Below are 17410 nucleotides of genomic sequence, written 5' to 3'. Positions count from 1 at the left end.
GTGTTTTTGCCCTGGTATGAACTCCGAGACAACATGATAACACCGTTTGGATTAGTGTGAAATGTATTTCTCACAGTTCTCTCAGTTGCCAGTTCACTAGGAATCCAAAACTAATGCAAACTTACTGCAAGACGGGAATTAAAAATGCTCAGTAAAGCTGAGAAACACCTGTAGAAGTCAGGTGACGATTGTCTTTTAGTCTACTATAGGGACTCATATCACATTGCATATATATGTGGAGGCGTGTGGTGCAGTGGGTTGTGCATTGGTGTTGGGATCAGGGGGTCACAGGTTCAAACCCCACTGCAGTCAGCATGTCGTTGTGTCCCTGAGACACTTCACCCCAAATTGCTCCTGTGGGGATTGTCCACAGTATTGAGTATGTAAGTTGCTTTTTATAAAAGCGTCTAACAAGTGACATGTAATGTAATATATAAATTCCATACTTTAGATTTGTAAAATTGTTGATAGGTGGAGTTTTAAAGGCAAGTCACATATTTATATTATTTAGCAAATGCTATACGCCTGTTCTCGACACTTTCCACTTCTCTACATTGGAGAAGCTGCCTCCTTTAGTTCAACCCAACCATGGGACTGCGTGTGAATTACAGACATGTGAACAACATTTGAAGGTATGCTTGGCTGACTAAAAGCCGAATAGGAACACTTACTTCTGTCCTTGAGTGCTGTAATTGTTGTCGTACGATTCATATCCTTGGTCATCGTAAGCTGTTCCGTAGCCGTCGTCATATTCCTGCAGAGACAGAGACAAAATGCAAGCTGTTAGATGAGATTCAAATATTGAAAGATGGAGGAGAATTACAGAGATGTTGATAAACCTGTGAATCATTTTAAACCTGTTGAAATGTAAAGACAAGGTTGAGAAATTATCTTTTCTGTACGTAGAACTTGGAAAGGTTTGTGAAATTGGAAGCCAATGCAGCAGCACTTACAATTGTTTGGCTTTAATGTACGTCGCTTTGGATAAAGTCAAGTGAAAATGTATAATATGTAATGTAATAAAAATATATATTTTGGACCCAAGCTGCTGTGTGCTGATCTGTTTGATCAAATTAATAATAATAATAACAATAGATTTCATTTGTATAGTGCCTTTCAAGGGACCCAAGGCCGCTTTAAATTGTAATGACTTCGGTTTCCATTGAATTTAAAGCTCTTTAATTTCCTCATATTGCCTGTGCTGCAGCACCTCTCTCCACCCTCTGTCTGAAACCAGAGCCCAGTGTGCTCTGATTGGTTAGCTGTTGTGATTGGTCAACTGCTTAGATATGTCCCGCCCCTTAGTTCATCACATACAATGTGTTGGAGCGCTAGCCAATAGAAGCGCTATGTTAAATAGTGATGTCACTAGGTTAGTGTGGGAGAGAAACACAGGGATTTTAGCCTTTGCAGACCATTTACATGCGCACAAACCAATAAAACACAGTCGAGGAAGGGGAAACTATATTTGTATTACAGTGTTCTTAATATAGTTTGCTATCTGTATTATTTTTTACATTTTTGTTTTTATGTATGCACCATGACATCAAGTCAAATTCCTCGTACGTGAGAACCTACCTGGTAATAAACCTGATTCTGATTCTGATTCTGAAAAAGCATAATAGGGCCTCTTTAACATCTTTAACCAAACCATGGTATCTTAGTGGACATTTCCTAATATCTATATGCTAACAGGCTAATTCCTTCTTATGATAAACTGCCATGTGAAGCTTTTTAAGCCCAGCTCAGATATAGGTCAGACTGCTTGACGTGCCACTGGTGGAATATCAGTCCATATGCAGCACTATTAAAGTATAAGTGCAGCCCTGCCCTTGTCTCTGAGTCAACCGGCTGACAGTGGGATGTGAAGACTCTCGCTGTGGCGACGTTTCATCACCACCTCAAAGGATGAGCCTTGAACATCTGTTTGCGCTGCAGCAATCTGCCCCGTCCTCCCTTCTGCACTCCACCAAGAGGAACATCAAAGCAAACCAGTGCCGCACCCGTCCTAATTTGGGATAAATGGGTCTTATGTTCCACAAAAGGCGTCGACCCCTAGCGACACATCTCTCATCCCCCACACACTTCTTGGCTAATTCCATCTGCCCCCGATTTGCAAGCCTTGAAATGAACGTCAGTAAGATTTAGCACCAGAAGAAAAGGCTCATCACATCCAAGTTATTATTAAGGCTCTAATTCCTGATTAGAAACATGCATTTTCCCAAATGACAGCGTCTGAATTGGAACTTTTATCATTAATCCTCCAGAAACGAAGCAAAGGGACGACATTCGACTCCGAACAAAGAGACCCGGATGTAGAAACACTTCCTCTTTGTGGAATTATTGAGTGCAACAGATGCAGAAATTTTCTTTTACTTTAAGGAAAAACCTGGCAGGTAGATTTTAAGAATCACTTTAATATGCTCAAACCCCTCCGTGGTCATCCCGTAGGGTGGCTTTCAAGAGCTGTTTGTATTTATTTGTTGTTTGTTGTGTGAGAGGGAGGTCTATTGGTTTTTTGTTTTCTCTTTTATATGTCTTGAGGTAGCTCGAGGGGAATTTAAGTCCCCCCTCGTATTTGTAATTCTTCTCTTACAAGAGCTTTTCCAAAGTCAACAAGTCCCTGTGCTAATGAAAAAGACTTAGGGTGTTTCTCAATGTCGAGTATGCTTGCTTGGTAGCACATGTCTTCCGAGTCACTTGCTTCAGAAGCGAGGAAAGAATCCTTCCTGGCATTCGGAAAACAAAGAGTGGAACAGGCGAGCAAGTGTGCAGGTGTGCTTCATATGAGAGGCCCCGCCTTACATTTTCCGCCACAGATATGGGGAAATTGGTCCGTGCGCAATGCATTGTGGGGATTTTAAGACCGCAGAGTCTACACAAGTGCAGTCTCGAAATGTCTTGCTACGAAGTACGCCGGGCATGGTAGGATTCCAAGTATGCTGGACATTGGAACAGTCCTTCGACGGGACTCGATGACGTAGTATGCTTGAAATAGTGGCTCTGGAGCATCCTTCCTCGACATTGTCAATTCAACAACTCTATTTTTGAAGATATTAAACCCCTTGAACACCTTTTAAAAATGGCAAAAGGAGATATTTTTTTGTCCAAAGGGTTGGTTTTAAAGGAACTTTTCAACAGGCAGTTTAATCTTTAGACTTTAAACTTCCATCGTAACCGTTTTTTGTCCAAACGAAACACTCAGGGTTAGGGTTTCTAGACAGCCTTGGTTGTCAGCTGTCACCACTTGTCATTGAACTATAATTGCTCCTTAGATTTAGTATCGATGGGTAATGTGTGAAGTGCTTTAGGTAATACCTCTATAGAGCAAGTCAGTGAGGCGAATCTACGGCGATTGGATAGGAAGTCCAAAACAAAACAGCTGTTAAAATGACAAATTCCTATATTCTTTAAAAAGGTTCTTTGAATGTCTTGGTATAATTTGCAGTCTGCAGGTTACACAATCCCTAATATTGTCTGATCAACGGGCGGCTGTAGCTCAGTGGATAGAGTGCTGGACTTCGAATCAGGGGGTAGCAAGTTTGAGTCCCACTGCACTCAACATGTCGTTGTGTCCCTGAGACACTTCACCCAAAGTGCTCCTGTGGGGATTGTCCACAGTACTGAATGTATGTAAGTTGCTTTGGATAAAAGCATCTACGCAGTGACATGTGATGTAATCTTGGTTTCCATTTCTATAATCTGGTCAAGTGCAGCGGAACTAAAGTAAAGTCACTTAACTCAACGTTGAAGACTTTTCTTTTTGTCGCTGCTTTTAATTGAAACTGAGCCGTTGTGTTCATCAGTAAAGTATAACTTCTGTGTGAACTACTCATATCTTAAACTGCACTGTAACTTTTTATTCATGTATTTTTTCTTTTAATGTTTCTTTTATTATCTTTTACTGTTTTGAAATGCCTTTGTCTGAATGTCTTTAATTGTTGTAAAGCCTTGTGTTGAAAGGTGCTATATGAATAAACTTGCCTTGCCTTTAGGAAAACACATAAATTACCTCGAGCTAAAAAACATAGCATTATAATATATAAAAGTATGATTTACATTGATAATATTTCCACCCAAACTCATTCTTCCTCAGAATGAAGTTTGTATGTCATGTGTAGTCTTTGCATCACTGGATGAACAATGCTTTTAAGATAATATACAAACGATGATCAAGGCTACAGGTGTCTCATGGTGAGGGAAACTACATTTTAAATTCTATTAACACGTCTCCTGCTGCTTTCATAACACAGGATTATGACAATGTATGTATAAAGAAATCACATGTTATTTTAATTTGTTATGCAGGAAATGAAATGCATGCTGGGTCTCAAGCTAATACCTAATAGTCTTAAATAACTTTGCATTAAAGAGAGATAACAGTTCATGATATTAGTTTCTTATATGTCTGAGTACTGCCACGCTGCTCATTATTTTTAATTAGCCCCACCTTTTCAGTATATTAATGCCGGCATTTCGTGATACTGCTGTCTTTAAATGTTAAATATTCTGCCCTAGAGGCAATCAGAGGTCTACAATTATAAGACTATACATTTTGCTGAAGTCGAAGCTTCATGTCTGGCTGCTGAATGACTGTGTTGATTAATTTAAAATGAAGAACAATCCATGTATGCATCTTTCTATAATCTGTTCAAGAGTCATGTTTTCATTTTAAAACCAATATGTATGTTTGCCACATATTAGTGGACAAATCACAGGAGTGTTGTGTAACTATTATATTTAAAAGGACCTCTCATAGGCGTTAAATAAAGGAAATATTCTGCTTCCATTTAATGAGATTTATCTTGTATCATGCGTATTGCAAACGTAGTCATTCTTTATTTAATAAATATGGTTAGTTTGCAATAACTAAGTGAGACAGCTGACTGTGTTTTTATGCTCACAGAAAGGTATTTTACTCAACTGAACTGAGACGGCATGCACAATCACAGCTACATGCCTTTACTTTTTGTCCTCCTGTCGAGATTCCTGTCATTTAATATTCATAACCATGCTTGTTTATTCCAGCCTGCAACAGGTCCTGCATAATAGAGACAACTTTTAAATAGATTGAAAAAGAATGATCCCCAGAAACAAAAACAGCCGTTTTTTCCCCCGACAAAAACAGAGACGTTTCAATTTCAAATGGGATAACACTTTCTAGCAATGCTCAAACTTTTTCAGCAGGTGCCTTTTAGACAAAGCTTTTTCCACTTCAAAGGCGTTGTGCGTGGCATTGTTTTTCTTAACACTTTGAAAAGCAAACTTATCAACAAGTCATAGATAAAATTCAGCTGATTTCACCCTAATGCCCAAACTGAATATGTGCGGTAGCAATGTCAGCTGTTTGAAAGAAACCAGTTTGACAGTTTACTATTATGTTTTTTCCACCATGCCACTTGCATTTTGGCAGTGTTTGTTTCGTGTTCTACATTTCCAGTGATATGATTATTATCTTTGACAAAAAAGTCATCAAAATGTTATAACCTCAATCCTAACCCCAACCCTAACCTTAACCCAGTGGCGAGCCGTGAATTTTATACCTAGGCCCTCTCACCCCCACCCCTTCCCTCGAGTTATTACTCACAGCGTATACTTCAGCGGAATATCAAAACAACGGCCCGGGGTGCAAAACGCATCAATGAAAGCGACCCTCTACCAAACAAAACAACACCTGTAAATAACCCTATTTGTGTTCTTTGAAATTGAAAAGGATATTGCATTGTGTTTGTTACTTTCGTTGCAGTTGTATGTCTTAAGTGTAATTTGGCATGCTTTTATTTTGAAGGCGAGTTAACGCTGTTGATAGGAAGTTGTTGTTGCTATGGAAACAAGAAAAGTTTCACAGCGGGCGGAACTTGTCATAAAGTTCGCGATAATAACACCCACCCATTTAGAGGGAAGATATGATTGGTCAATTGTACTGTCATTTGACATTACTCTCTCGTTCAGTTACTACAGCTGGGCCCTCTGTGAATTCATAGCTGGACCGCCTGGACGTCCAACAGCTGCTCTCTTCACAGTAACTCGCAGAGACGAGCGTCTTTCATTTAACCCTTCACATTCCAACAGAAACTGAATAGGCAGATTCGAAGGATTTATTTCTTTGGAAATGTTATTTGAAATACAATTAAATCCATTTATTTTGGTAAAACTAATGAAAAATATAACAAAAAAAATATATTAAAAAAAATATATATTTTTTTTTTCAATGTTTTTAAATATTATTTTGTAGAATATCTTAGACCCTCACAGAGGGCCTAGAGGGCCCTGACGGCTCGCCACTGCCTTAACCCTATTCCTCAGTTGCTTCCAGAGGTGCTAATGTGTTAGTTTACAGTAAAATGAAAAACTATTAGCTGAAAATGTAAAATAAACCAGAACCCAGCGCAGGCCTGATATCATTAAATTAATGCCACAACCACTAAACATAAAAACATGGCAACAGTCTCTGCTTTACCACCATGTGAAGTTCAAAAGGCCTGCTGGAGGCTGGAATTATGCCTCATTACACATCACAGTGACAAAGTGTGACATATTAACCAACATCATGATGATATTACCAGGGGAAACACCAAAGGGGCATTCAAATAAAATAATGTTCATCCCTTCAATCAACCAGATTAATTCAAAGGAAATCTGTCACGCACACATTCGGCCTCAGGGTCAAAAGGTTTAATCTCTGGGGAGCATGCATGTGCACATTTCATCAGCTGGTGTAGAGACTGGATACAGTGCTATATAAAAACAGTGCAAGGTCACTATTTCGATGTTGGACCAGAAAGATGTATCGAAATGACCTCAACATTTCGATAATCCATTACAGGCCAGAAAAGCAGGATCCCACCTACTGGGTGTTTCTGAAAAAAGGTATAAAGTCATAACAAAACAATTGCTAAAACAGACTCCAAGACTACACAACGTCTTAGGTCTTGTTTACTCCAAAAAAATAAAAAAATAAATACTGGTTATATATCATTTAATATATGAAATCAAAATCAAAAATGTAAAGACATACAACTAGTGATTATTGTTGTTCTTTCCCAAACAGAGTCCATAGTCTAACACTAGCATGGAAGTCAGTGCTGAAAAACAAAACAATTCAAATGGGAATCATACCCTAAAGTCAAAAATACATTAGGATTGTGGACTTGGAGAATCAGGACAACTCTAGCAGTATCTGATGCAGACCAACACACTGTTAGCAGAGCAGGTACTACACCCTGATTAGTTATCAGCACAAGCCATTTTCCATTAGACTTAACTGGGTCCTCCTCTTGTCTTGATGGAGAGTCTCTCTAGCTGCTGTCCACTCACATTGGACAACATTGTCTGGTATTAAGAACCGTATTACACTTTAACAATGGCATGTTATTGCCATTTATTGGAGCAGCTACTCTATAATTGAGTTACAAGCGAGCTGAGAGGAGAAACATGCTCGGTTTATAAATTACCCTGGCACATTGAAAATGACTCTTTTCTCTGGTGTCTGACATGAGAAAAAAACCGCTTTAATATGGAAAGCAGGCTGTGATGTTAGTGTGATTGAAGCTATTATAATAGCCGATGTGTTTGTATTGATATACCATTTACTCAAAAATATCTCAGAGAGCACAATAGCACGACAATATTGGGACGGCGCTATGTTTCCAACACTAAATAGGATTAGTGTGACAGCGAGAGGGTGCAAGGGGGGGGTGGAGAGGAAAGAGGGGAGAAAGAGCAGCCCCCTAAGTGAGTCTTTCATTTGTATGCCAGTGGATGGCTGAGAGGCGTGTTGTTAAGAGATAAGGACTGGTCTCTGAGCCACTGAGGACTAACAGAGGGCTCTGCATGTTAACAGCAGTATCACAGCTCCACTGTGCTCTTCAATACCACTGTAACAGATAGCATGCCCCGACACCCAGAGCAGGGGTTCTGTTGGTCCCTGCACCCTGCGCCAAATCTAAATGAGTTCAACAACGCACCGTCCTAACCAGAGAAGGCAAAAGTACACACATTACACACTTTACTCAAGTAGAAGTACAGATACTCGTGTTTAAAAATACTCTGGTGAAAGTAGAAGTACTGACTAAACTTCTTTACTCAAGTCAAAGTAAAGAGGCTTTGAAATGTACTTCAGTAAAAAGTACCCATAACTAGCAGCTGTTTTAAAGAGTACCTGACCTCCCTTTATATTAATAGAACAATAATGTCATTGTTAGCTAATGAATGTTTCCATGCTGAACAACGGCAACATGACAACGTTTCCATTGGTCCCTCTTCTTTAGAGAAGACCAGGAAATGATGGATACACGGATCGTGTTCAAATCAATAGGCACGCAATGACTCTAAATAATAATGATCACGCCACCAAACACACATTCAGACTAAAGGAACCAGCCTGTTTGGAAAATGAGAGAAGTAGAAAGTACAGGTATTTGTGTTCAACATGTAAGAAGTAGAAAGTACAGGTATTTGAGTTCAACATGTAAGAAGTAGAAAGTACAGGTATTTGTGTTCAACATGTAAGAAGTAGAAAGTACAGGTATTTGTGTTCAACATGTAAGAAGTAGAAAGTACAGGTATTTGAGTTCAACATGTAAGAAGTAGAAAGTACAGGTATTTGTGTTCAACATGTGAGAAGTAGAAAGTACAGGTATTTGAGTTCAACATGTGAGAAGTAGAAAGTACATGTATTTGAGTTCAAAATGTAAGAAGTAGAAAGTACAGGTATTTGTGTTCAACATGTAAGAAGTAGAAAGTACAGGTATTTGAGTTCAACATGTAAGAAGTAGAAAGTACAGGTATTTGTGTTCAACATGTGAGAAGTAGAAAGTACAGGTATTTGAGTTCAACATGTAAGAAGTAGAAAGTACATGTATTTGAGTTCAAAATGTAAGAAGTCAAAGTAAAAAGTCGTCAGAAAAATAAGTAGTGGAGTAAAGTACTGATACCAGAAAAATGTACTTAAGTACAGTAACAAAGTCTTTGTACTCCACTACTTCCCACCTCTGGTCCTAACATACTGAACTTCGCCGACAACTGTTTATCAATCAATCAATCAATGTTTATTTATATAGCCCAATATCACAAATGTTACATTTGTCTCAGTGGACTTCACGGTTTGTACAGAATATCAGTATGACAAGACGACACCCTCTGTCCTTAGACCCTCTGTCCTTAGACCCTCTGTCCTTAGACCCTCACATCGTACAAGGAAACACTTCCAGAGAAACCCCACAGTTTAAAGGGGAACATGGGAGAAACCTCAGGGAGAGCAACAGAGGAGGGATCCCTCTCCCAGGACGGACAGACGTGCAATAGATGCCGTGTGTAAATTGAAGAGATAATACATTTACAACAGGTAGACCAACTGTTTGGAAATGCATGTGTGTATAATAAGAAGATGAATCCACGAGGATGTCATGCTGCGTTGGCCTGTGCTGAAACCCAAGCAGTGTCACAAATGCAAACAACAAAGCAGTAAAAAATGAAGCAAATCAAGAGAAGAAGAAGAGCCTTGTTCTTCTCAGAGGACATTAGTACGATGCCATCTGTTCAAAGATGAAAAAGTCTTGCCTCCGCACATCTGTGCCACAGCAAAATAAAAGCAAAATAAGACCCTACGATAGTTTTCAAAGAAAGCACACAATCCAGCATCTGTAACACTCGGTCATCTGTCTTGGCATCGAGATCTCTTAACGCTGTGTGTCATTTATTTGGCTCTTCCTGCCAGCATATCTCAGAACGCTGAACACGCTGAAGCTTTTTTCTGCTGCAGGGGTGGAAATGCTGAAGTTATCAGATCGAGGACGCCAGAAAGTTGGCCCATGCATCAAGTTGAAGTATCACCACCCTGTTGTGTTACACTTGACAAATGTCTCAGCTTTCCTTTCTGTTGCTCGACAGCCTTTGGTTTCGATCTCTTCATCTGAGTTTCACATAAAGTGTACTCACATCTGTCAGTGTTATCAGGGGGATTCATGTCATTACTGAATTAGACCTCCAGAAATATCTTCACAGGGAAAACTCTTTCAAAATCACTGCCTCTGATGCCTCTCCCTGCTTATGCTTTGCAGAGTCATGCAGGATGTGTGATAAATGCTAACTGTACACAAAATAACCATGGCTGAGAAATGATTTCAAACTGAGGACGTTGTTGTTGACAGGTGGCCATTGAAATACATGACCATATATGTGATTCCAATCATTTGAACATGTAGGATATAGTTTATATATCATTGGTGTAGGCTCTGTGAACTTAATGCTAATGTCAACATGCTAGCAATGTAGCATAACATTGTAGCATTGATGCTTATCATGAGGTATACATTTAAAACCTTCAACACAAGGATTTACAAAGAGAACTGGATAAAGTCTTGGAGCCATTTAGTGCCTTGTACACCTTGTAGACCCTAATGATTTAAATAAGGGCTTTAACGCGTGGTGTGTATGTGGAAATTCCCCTTTGGTTCTATTGGCTCTAACGGTTAAAAAGAGATGTCAATCACCAAAATCGACCAATGGGTTCCAGAGAAACGGCAAATACGTCACCCAAATCACCCCAGAGGTGGAGTTTTTGTTGCTAAATCTGTCTAAAAAGGTCAAATGTCACTTGCTTTGCATCAATCTTGATACAGGGTACTTATTATATGTTGTACTTTGGATTCCTAAAGCTTTTAGTCTACCTTACCATCATCCAAGGGTAGTTTTCAATATAAGTAAAAAATAATTTTTGGACGGACACTATAAATTATAGTTTTTTGCCATGTTCAATCTGAATTTTCTTTAAAATAAAAAATATCTATATTGATTCTGACTTTTCTACATCCAATGCACAGGTTTATCATTACTTTGATAAAAAAGATTATTAATTTAACCCTTTTAGAAGGGAAGATATGGTCATTTGTTCTGGGAATGTCATTTTCGAGCCTGAGACCTGAAAAACAGGCTCAGGGCATAACAGGTTCAAAGTCTTCGTAATAGATAGTGGATTTAGGTAAAACACATGTTTGCTAGCACTTCCTGGGTGCTTGGTTCAACATCTTAGTTCATCATGTCAGCAAAGAAACATATTTATGAGGAATGGATGAATCGTTTTTTAGTTTTTTTCTCATAACCCAAAGTGACCATTGGACCTTCTGGTGACGCTACATGAAAAGGCAGCGGATCACCAAAGTCATCAGGGTTCATCCGTCAGAGCATCATGAATTTATTTTAAAGTGGACCTATCATGCTATATTTGAATAATATAGTGTAGGACCATACCTATATAAGGCATATTTATACTTTTTATTTTTCAAAATACCAAACAGATCATGCATTTGAGCCATTCCTCATTTCGCTCAATTTAACCCTTTCTTTGCATCATGGGCTGATTCTGTGAGAACAGCACCATCTACAGGCCTGGCATATGTACTACAGCGTCTCCAGCGCTTTCCAACTGCAATGTCCGTGGCTGTCTCCTCCTGATTGGTGGAGTTGGCCCAATAGCCGTAGCGCCACTTTTGTGACGTCATAGAAGTGTTCAAATCTGGATCAGTCTGGATCAGATCTGTTGCAGCCCCTTTTTAAAAGATTTGGGTATGGAGGAAAATAGAGAGGGTTGTGTTTTCTGACACTTGGTGAGTTCCCTGGAACACCGGGGAAACATATTCATGTAGAAAAGACGTACAAAGGTGCATTTTGCATGACAGGTCACCTTTAACCAAATGTCATGGAAAGATCCATCTACCATCATTGACACACCTAATGCCAAGCAGCTGCGTTTATAAAACATCCAAAATAATGACTGAAATTAAATTGACGGATGATTTTTGTAGATAGGTTAAAATCTTATCCTGACTTGCCTGCCACACCAAATAATGGATGTAGCTTCTTTATAACTGCATATGAGATATTTTCACCATTAAACCAGATTTATATTTCAAAAGCTACAAGGATATCGAGAACACGTTCAATTAACAACTCTGAGCTCTCAGCAGGCTGGACATGCAGAGAGGGGGAGGTTTTTTTATTCATTTGTTATTACACAACAGTCACTGAGGACCCACAGTGCTCAGAACAGATTACTGTATCTGAAAGGATTTAACATACAAAATACCAACCCACGTGCATTGCACATGTCTTAGTCTTCTCACCCAGAGGAATTAAGCATCTGCATTAACAAAAACAAAACATGTAGCTCTAGATTTAGCATTAGAGCAAAGTAGAGCTGCTTTGACTGGATTATGGATTTCAGGTTGGCAACGTTGAAATAGCACAACAACAGAAACAATATGACATGCAGCACTGTTAGTGAAATGAGAATGACATCATGTTCAATTGTTCTCCAATGGGATTAGCAAGCAGGTAAGACAGCGCTCTCAAACCGCTAATGAACGACATTAAATGGGATTTGGCTGCAATCGTAATAACCATTCAAGATTGATGGGGCTGCCAAGAAACAGCACAATAACATTTCTCTGATTTAGTTTGGCAACAATTGGATCGAGGGTAATTTGATACAAAGCTTTAACTGAGGTATAATATGTGAAACATCCAGACAAAGATAGGGCTTTGAAATAATAAATACAATTATTCCTCTGGGTAAAATACTTATTTGTAAAACTCAATCAAGGGGAGATCTGAATTAAAGTGGTTTGAAAAGAAAGTCTCTTTTTGTAAGAAATGATTGCCACAAAAAATCAAAACATGGCACAAGACAAGATGAAGTGGAGAACAATCGGCTCTAATGAACAGCTGGAATATAGGAATAAAACATATGCTTGACAAGTTGTGTGAGTGTGTGTTTTTGGTTGTTTATGTATTGGGCTGTCAACCTAGTTTTATGAAATGTTGTAGACTGTCTTTTCGAATAATTATTTGTTTGTTTGGTTCTTTTTTTTTTGTCTAATGAGCCTAAAGTATTTGATCATGTTTCTTTGTTGTTTCTTTGTGAGATGGGAATGCCATATTCCCCTGTGTTGTTGTTATGTCCTTGTTTGTTTCTCCGGCCTGTACTCAGGTTGGTGCTTTGAATATGACAAAGAACGAGGAAGTGAGCGCCTCAAACTGAACAAATGTCGTGGCCCGTGTTGATGTGCACGGCGAAGACACACAACATGCAAAAGAGCAAATGTTAAGCTGTGATAAATGTCTCTTTGTCATTTCATTGATGAATACAAGAGCCTATTTGTCAGCCGCCGCCGGAGAACACTTGTCCCGGGATGGTGATGTATTCAGATAACACCGAGTCAAACTCATTCAGCTTCTAATTTGCAGCGATGTGGTTAGATTTATCATCCGGCAGATGTTGGGGGTCTTTTTTTTTCTTTCTCCACCCGGATACACAGGTGCAGGTGTCGGGGGACGCGGTTTACAACTGTGACAATGATGGGAAACAGCTGGTCCACGAGTCATTCCCTACGACCTCCACACATTTGAATTGCAACCTCTGAATAAACCTGTCAGATGTGGTTAGGTATGGGCTTCTGTGGCAATTTTCGATCGCGGGCCACCCTCCTCTCTCTTCCTTTCTGATAAATATGCAACGCTGATGCCCTGGTCCTCTGGGAGTTTGCCTTGACAGTGCGGCAAGAGACTCTCTCGCAAAGGCACAAAGAGTCTGACTCCAGGCTTAATTTATTCATCTGTGGCAGCTGTTGATATTACAGTCGGGGTCCCATTAGACCGGTGCAGGTAAGCTACGAGACCAAACACAGTAATGGCCGCAATAACAAATCCACAGTCTTTTTGCTGCCCGATGAGGTAGCAAGACAACCAATGAAATATGATGGAGTTCAATTCCTACATGCTGACATTTCAAAATGTTTAGAGAGGCAAGTTTATTTATATAGCACTTTTCAACACAAGGCATTCAAAGTGTTTAAAAAAAAAAGACATTAAGAGCATAGAGAAATAGTGCCGTTTGTCTAGATAATGATTGTTAGAGAGGCTGTATTGTGCTTTTTGGAGTTTTACCTTTCCTGTAGTGAGTTGTATACATTTTTCATTCATTAGAATTAGATTTGTACAATTTACCATCTACAATAACTGACTTCATGTTGCTCATAATTAGCATTTTTGGCCAAATATGTGTGCACATACAATAAACTCAACTTTTACTGCTCTCAGACTAACTGAAAAAAAGACAACAAAGTCCCTTTCAGCACTTGGAATAAAAATGATTCTAAAAAAATAAATCCTTAGGCAGTCCTAAGTGTATCTCTGTGTTGTGTATAAGGGGCGGGACCTCTCTTAGCGGTTGACCAATCACAACAGAGCCAGCAAGCTAACCAATCAGAGCAGACAGTCCTAAGTGTATCTCTGTGTTGTGTATAAGGGGCGGGACCTCTCTTAGCGGTTGACCAATCACAACAGAGCCAGCAAGCTAACCAATCAGAGCAGACAGTCCTAAGTGTATCTCTGTGTTGTGTATAAGGGGCGGGACCTCTCTTAGCGGTTGACCAATCACAACAGAGCCAGCAAGCTAACCAATCAGAGCAGACAGTCCTAAGTGTATCTCTGTGTTGTGTATAAGGGGCGGGATCTATCTTAGCGGTTGACCAATCACAACAGAGCCAGCAAGCTAACCAATCAGAGCAGACAGTCTTAAGTGTATCTCTGTGTTGTGTATAAGGGGCGGGACCTCTCTTAGCGGTTGACCAATCACAACAGAGCCAGCAAGCTAACCAATCAGAGCAGACAGTCCTAAGTGTATCTCTGTGTTGTGTATAAGGGGCGGGACCTCTCTTAGCGGTTGACCAATCACAACAGAGCCAGCAAGCTAACCAATCAGAGCAGACAGTCCTAAGTGTATCTCTGTTTTGTGTATAAGGGGCGGGACCTCTCTTAGCGGTTGACCAATCACAACAGAGCCAGCAAGCTAACCAATCAGGGCAGACAGTCCTAAGTGTATCTCTGTGTTGTGTATAAGGGAACAGATTGCTTTGACCATAGAAAGTCCATAATATTGAATCTTTGAACATGGTGACATCACTATGTAACACTCATACTTCTATACAACACATTTTACGTGATAGGCTAAGGGGCGGGACCTCTCTTAGCGGTTGACCAATCACAACAGATTCAGCAAGCTAACCAATCAGAGCAGACAGTCCCAAGTGTATCTCTGTGTTGTGTATGAGGGAACAGATTGCTTTGACCATAGCAAGTCCATAATATTGAATCTTTGAATAAAAATACTGAAAGATGCCGCGCACAAGTCGACATTCCTGGGTTAGAAAAAAAAAACATCCAATCCAGAATTACAATTACATCTTAAATGTGAGAAACTGCAATGCAAACATGTTATTGCATCTCCATGTACTCACATATTCTCCGTATGTGTCCTGAACGAGGGGGGGGGCAGGCCGGTACCCTGCGGTCGGGGGGGCGCCCCTGGTTCTCTGGACCGCTCGCCCTCTGGAGGAAGGAGCCCGGCTGGGGGGGGCTCCTCTGGGGGCGGCTCCTCGAGGCACCGCTGCATGCAGGGGGGGGACTCCTCCTCGAGTCCTGAAACAAGACGGAAGACACTGTTTTATTTTGGGAAAACATGATGTAGTGGTGGTAGAAATCGAAGAGGCCATGTTTGTTTTTTTAGCTTTTGGTGCGTGTGAATGGTCTGCAAAGGCTAAAATCCCAAAGTTTGTTTCCCTGATTCGCCTCCATTGGACTCCTTTGTTTACTTCCAGAACATGATGACATCACTATGTAACACTCATACTTCTATACAACACATTGTACGTGATAGGCTAAGGGGCGGGACCTCTCTTAGCGGTTGATCAATCACAACAGAGCCAGCAAGCCAACCAATCAGAGCAAACTGGGTTACTGATATACACCTGAAAATCAGCAGGAGAGAACTCTTTAAAGTAGAGACACTACATACTGATATAAACCTGAACATCAGCAGGAGAGGACTCTTTAAAGTAGAAACACTACATACTGATATACACCTAAACATCAGCAGGAGAGGACTCTTTAAAGTAGAGACACTACATACTGATATACACCTGAACATCAGCAGGAGAGGACTCTTTAAAGTAAAGACACTACATACTGATATACACCTGAACATCAGCAGGAGAGGACTCTTTAAAGTAGAGATACTACATACTGATATACACCTGAAAATCAGCAGGAGAGGACTCTTTAAAATAGAGACACTACATACTGATATACACCTGAACATCAGCAGGAGAGGACTCTTTAAACTAGAGACAATACATACTGATTTTATAAACCTGACCATCAGCAGGAGAGGACTCTTTAAAGTAGAGACACTACATACTGATATACACCTGAACATCAGCAGGAGAGGACTCTTTAAAGTATAAACACTACATACTGATATACACCTGAAGATCAGCAGGAAAGGACTCTTTAAAGTAGAGACACTACATACTGATATACACCTGAACATCAGCAGGAGAGGACTCTTTAAACTAGAGACAATACATACTGATTTTATAAACCTGACCATCAGCAGGAGAGGACTCTTTAAAGTAGAGACACTACATACTGATATACACCTGCACATCAGCAGGAGAGGACTATTTAAACTAGAGACAATACATACTGATTTTATAAACCTGACCATCAGCAGGAGAGGACTCTTTAAAGTAGAGACACTACATACTGATATACACCTGAACATCAGCAGGAGAGGACTCTTTAAAGGAGACACTACATACTGATATACACCTGAACATCAGCAGGAGAGGACTCTTTAAAGTAGAGACACTACATACTGATATACACCTGAAGATCAGCAGGAAAGGACTCTTTAAAGTAGAGACACTACATACTGATATACACCTGAACATCAGCAGGAGAGGACTCTTTAAAGTAGAGACACTACATACTGATTTACACCTGAACATCAGCAGGAGAGGACTCTTTAAAGTAGAGACACTACATACTGATTTACACCTGAACATCAGCAGGAGAGGACTCTTTAAAGTAGAGATACTACATACTGATATACACCTGAACATCAGCAGGAGAGGACTCTTTAAAGTAGAGACACTACATACTGATATACACCGGAACATCAGCAGGAGAGGACTCTTTAAAGTAGAGACACTACATACTGATATACACCTGAACATCAGCAGGAGAGGACTCTTTAAAGTAGAGACACTACATACTGATATACACCTGAACATCAGTGGGAGAGGACTCTTTAAAGTAGAGACGCTACATACTGATATACACCTGAACATCAGCAGGAGAGGACTCTTTAATATGTGTACACAGTTTGGATGGATCATGTAACATAGAGTATATCGCTTTTCGACAGAGCGAGTTCATTTTGGTATTGAAATAGTTTCATATAACATTAATATGATATTTCCATTGGATCCCAAGTCTTTATGATGAGGTGCTGTAATTTATCATGTTTGGAGTCAAGCTGCCTCCTCTACTTCCATTCCTGTTAGTGATT

The 17410-nt window shown here is 39.9% G+C and overlaps 1 protein-coding gene across 1 annotated transcript in view; it reads right to left on the bottom strand.

Moving 5' to 3' along the window:
- Positions 1-667: 667 nt before the first annotated feature.
- khdrbs3 (KH domain containing, RNA binding, signal transduction associated 3) overlaps positions 668-17410 on the bottom strand; it is a gene marked incomplete at its 3' end in the record, with an annotated part of 68846 nt that continues 52103 nt past the window's right edge. Inside the window, exons 5-6 of the mRNA XM_079654635.1 lie at positions 15297-15477; positions 668-754 (exon numbers count right to left, since the gene is read on the bottom strand). Coding sequence (XP_079510761.1) covers positions 668-754; positions 15297-15477 — 268 coding nt within the window. The remainder of the gene's footprint in view (positions 755-15296; positions 15478-17410) is intronic.

Source organism: Notothenia rossii (assembly GCF_949606895.1).
Source record: "Notothenia rossii genome assembly, chromosome: 10".
Lineage (NCBI taxonomy): Eukaryota > Metazoa > Chordata > Actinopteri > Perciformes > Nototheniidae > Notothenia > Notothenia rossii.
This window is presented reverse-complemented; position numbering and strand designations above follow the sequence as displayed.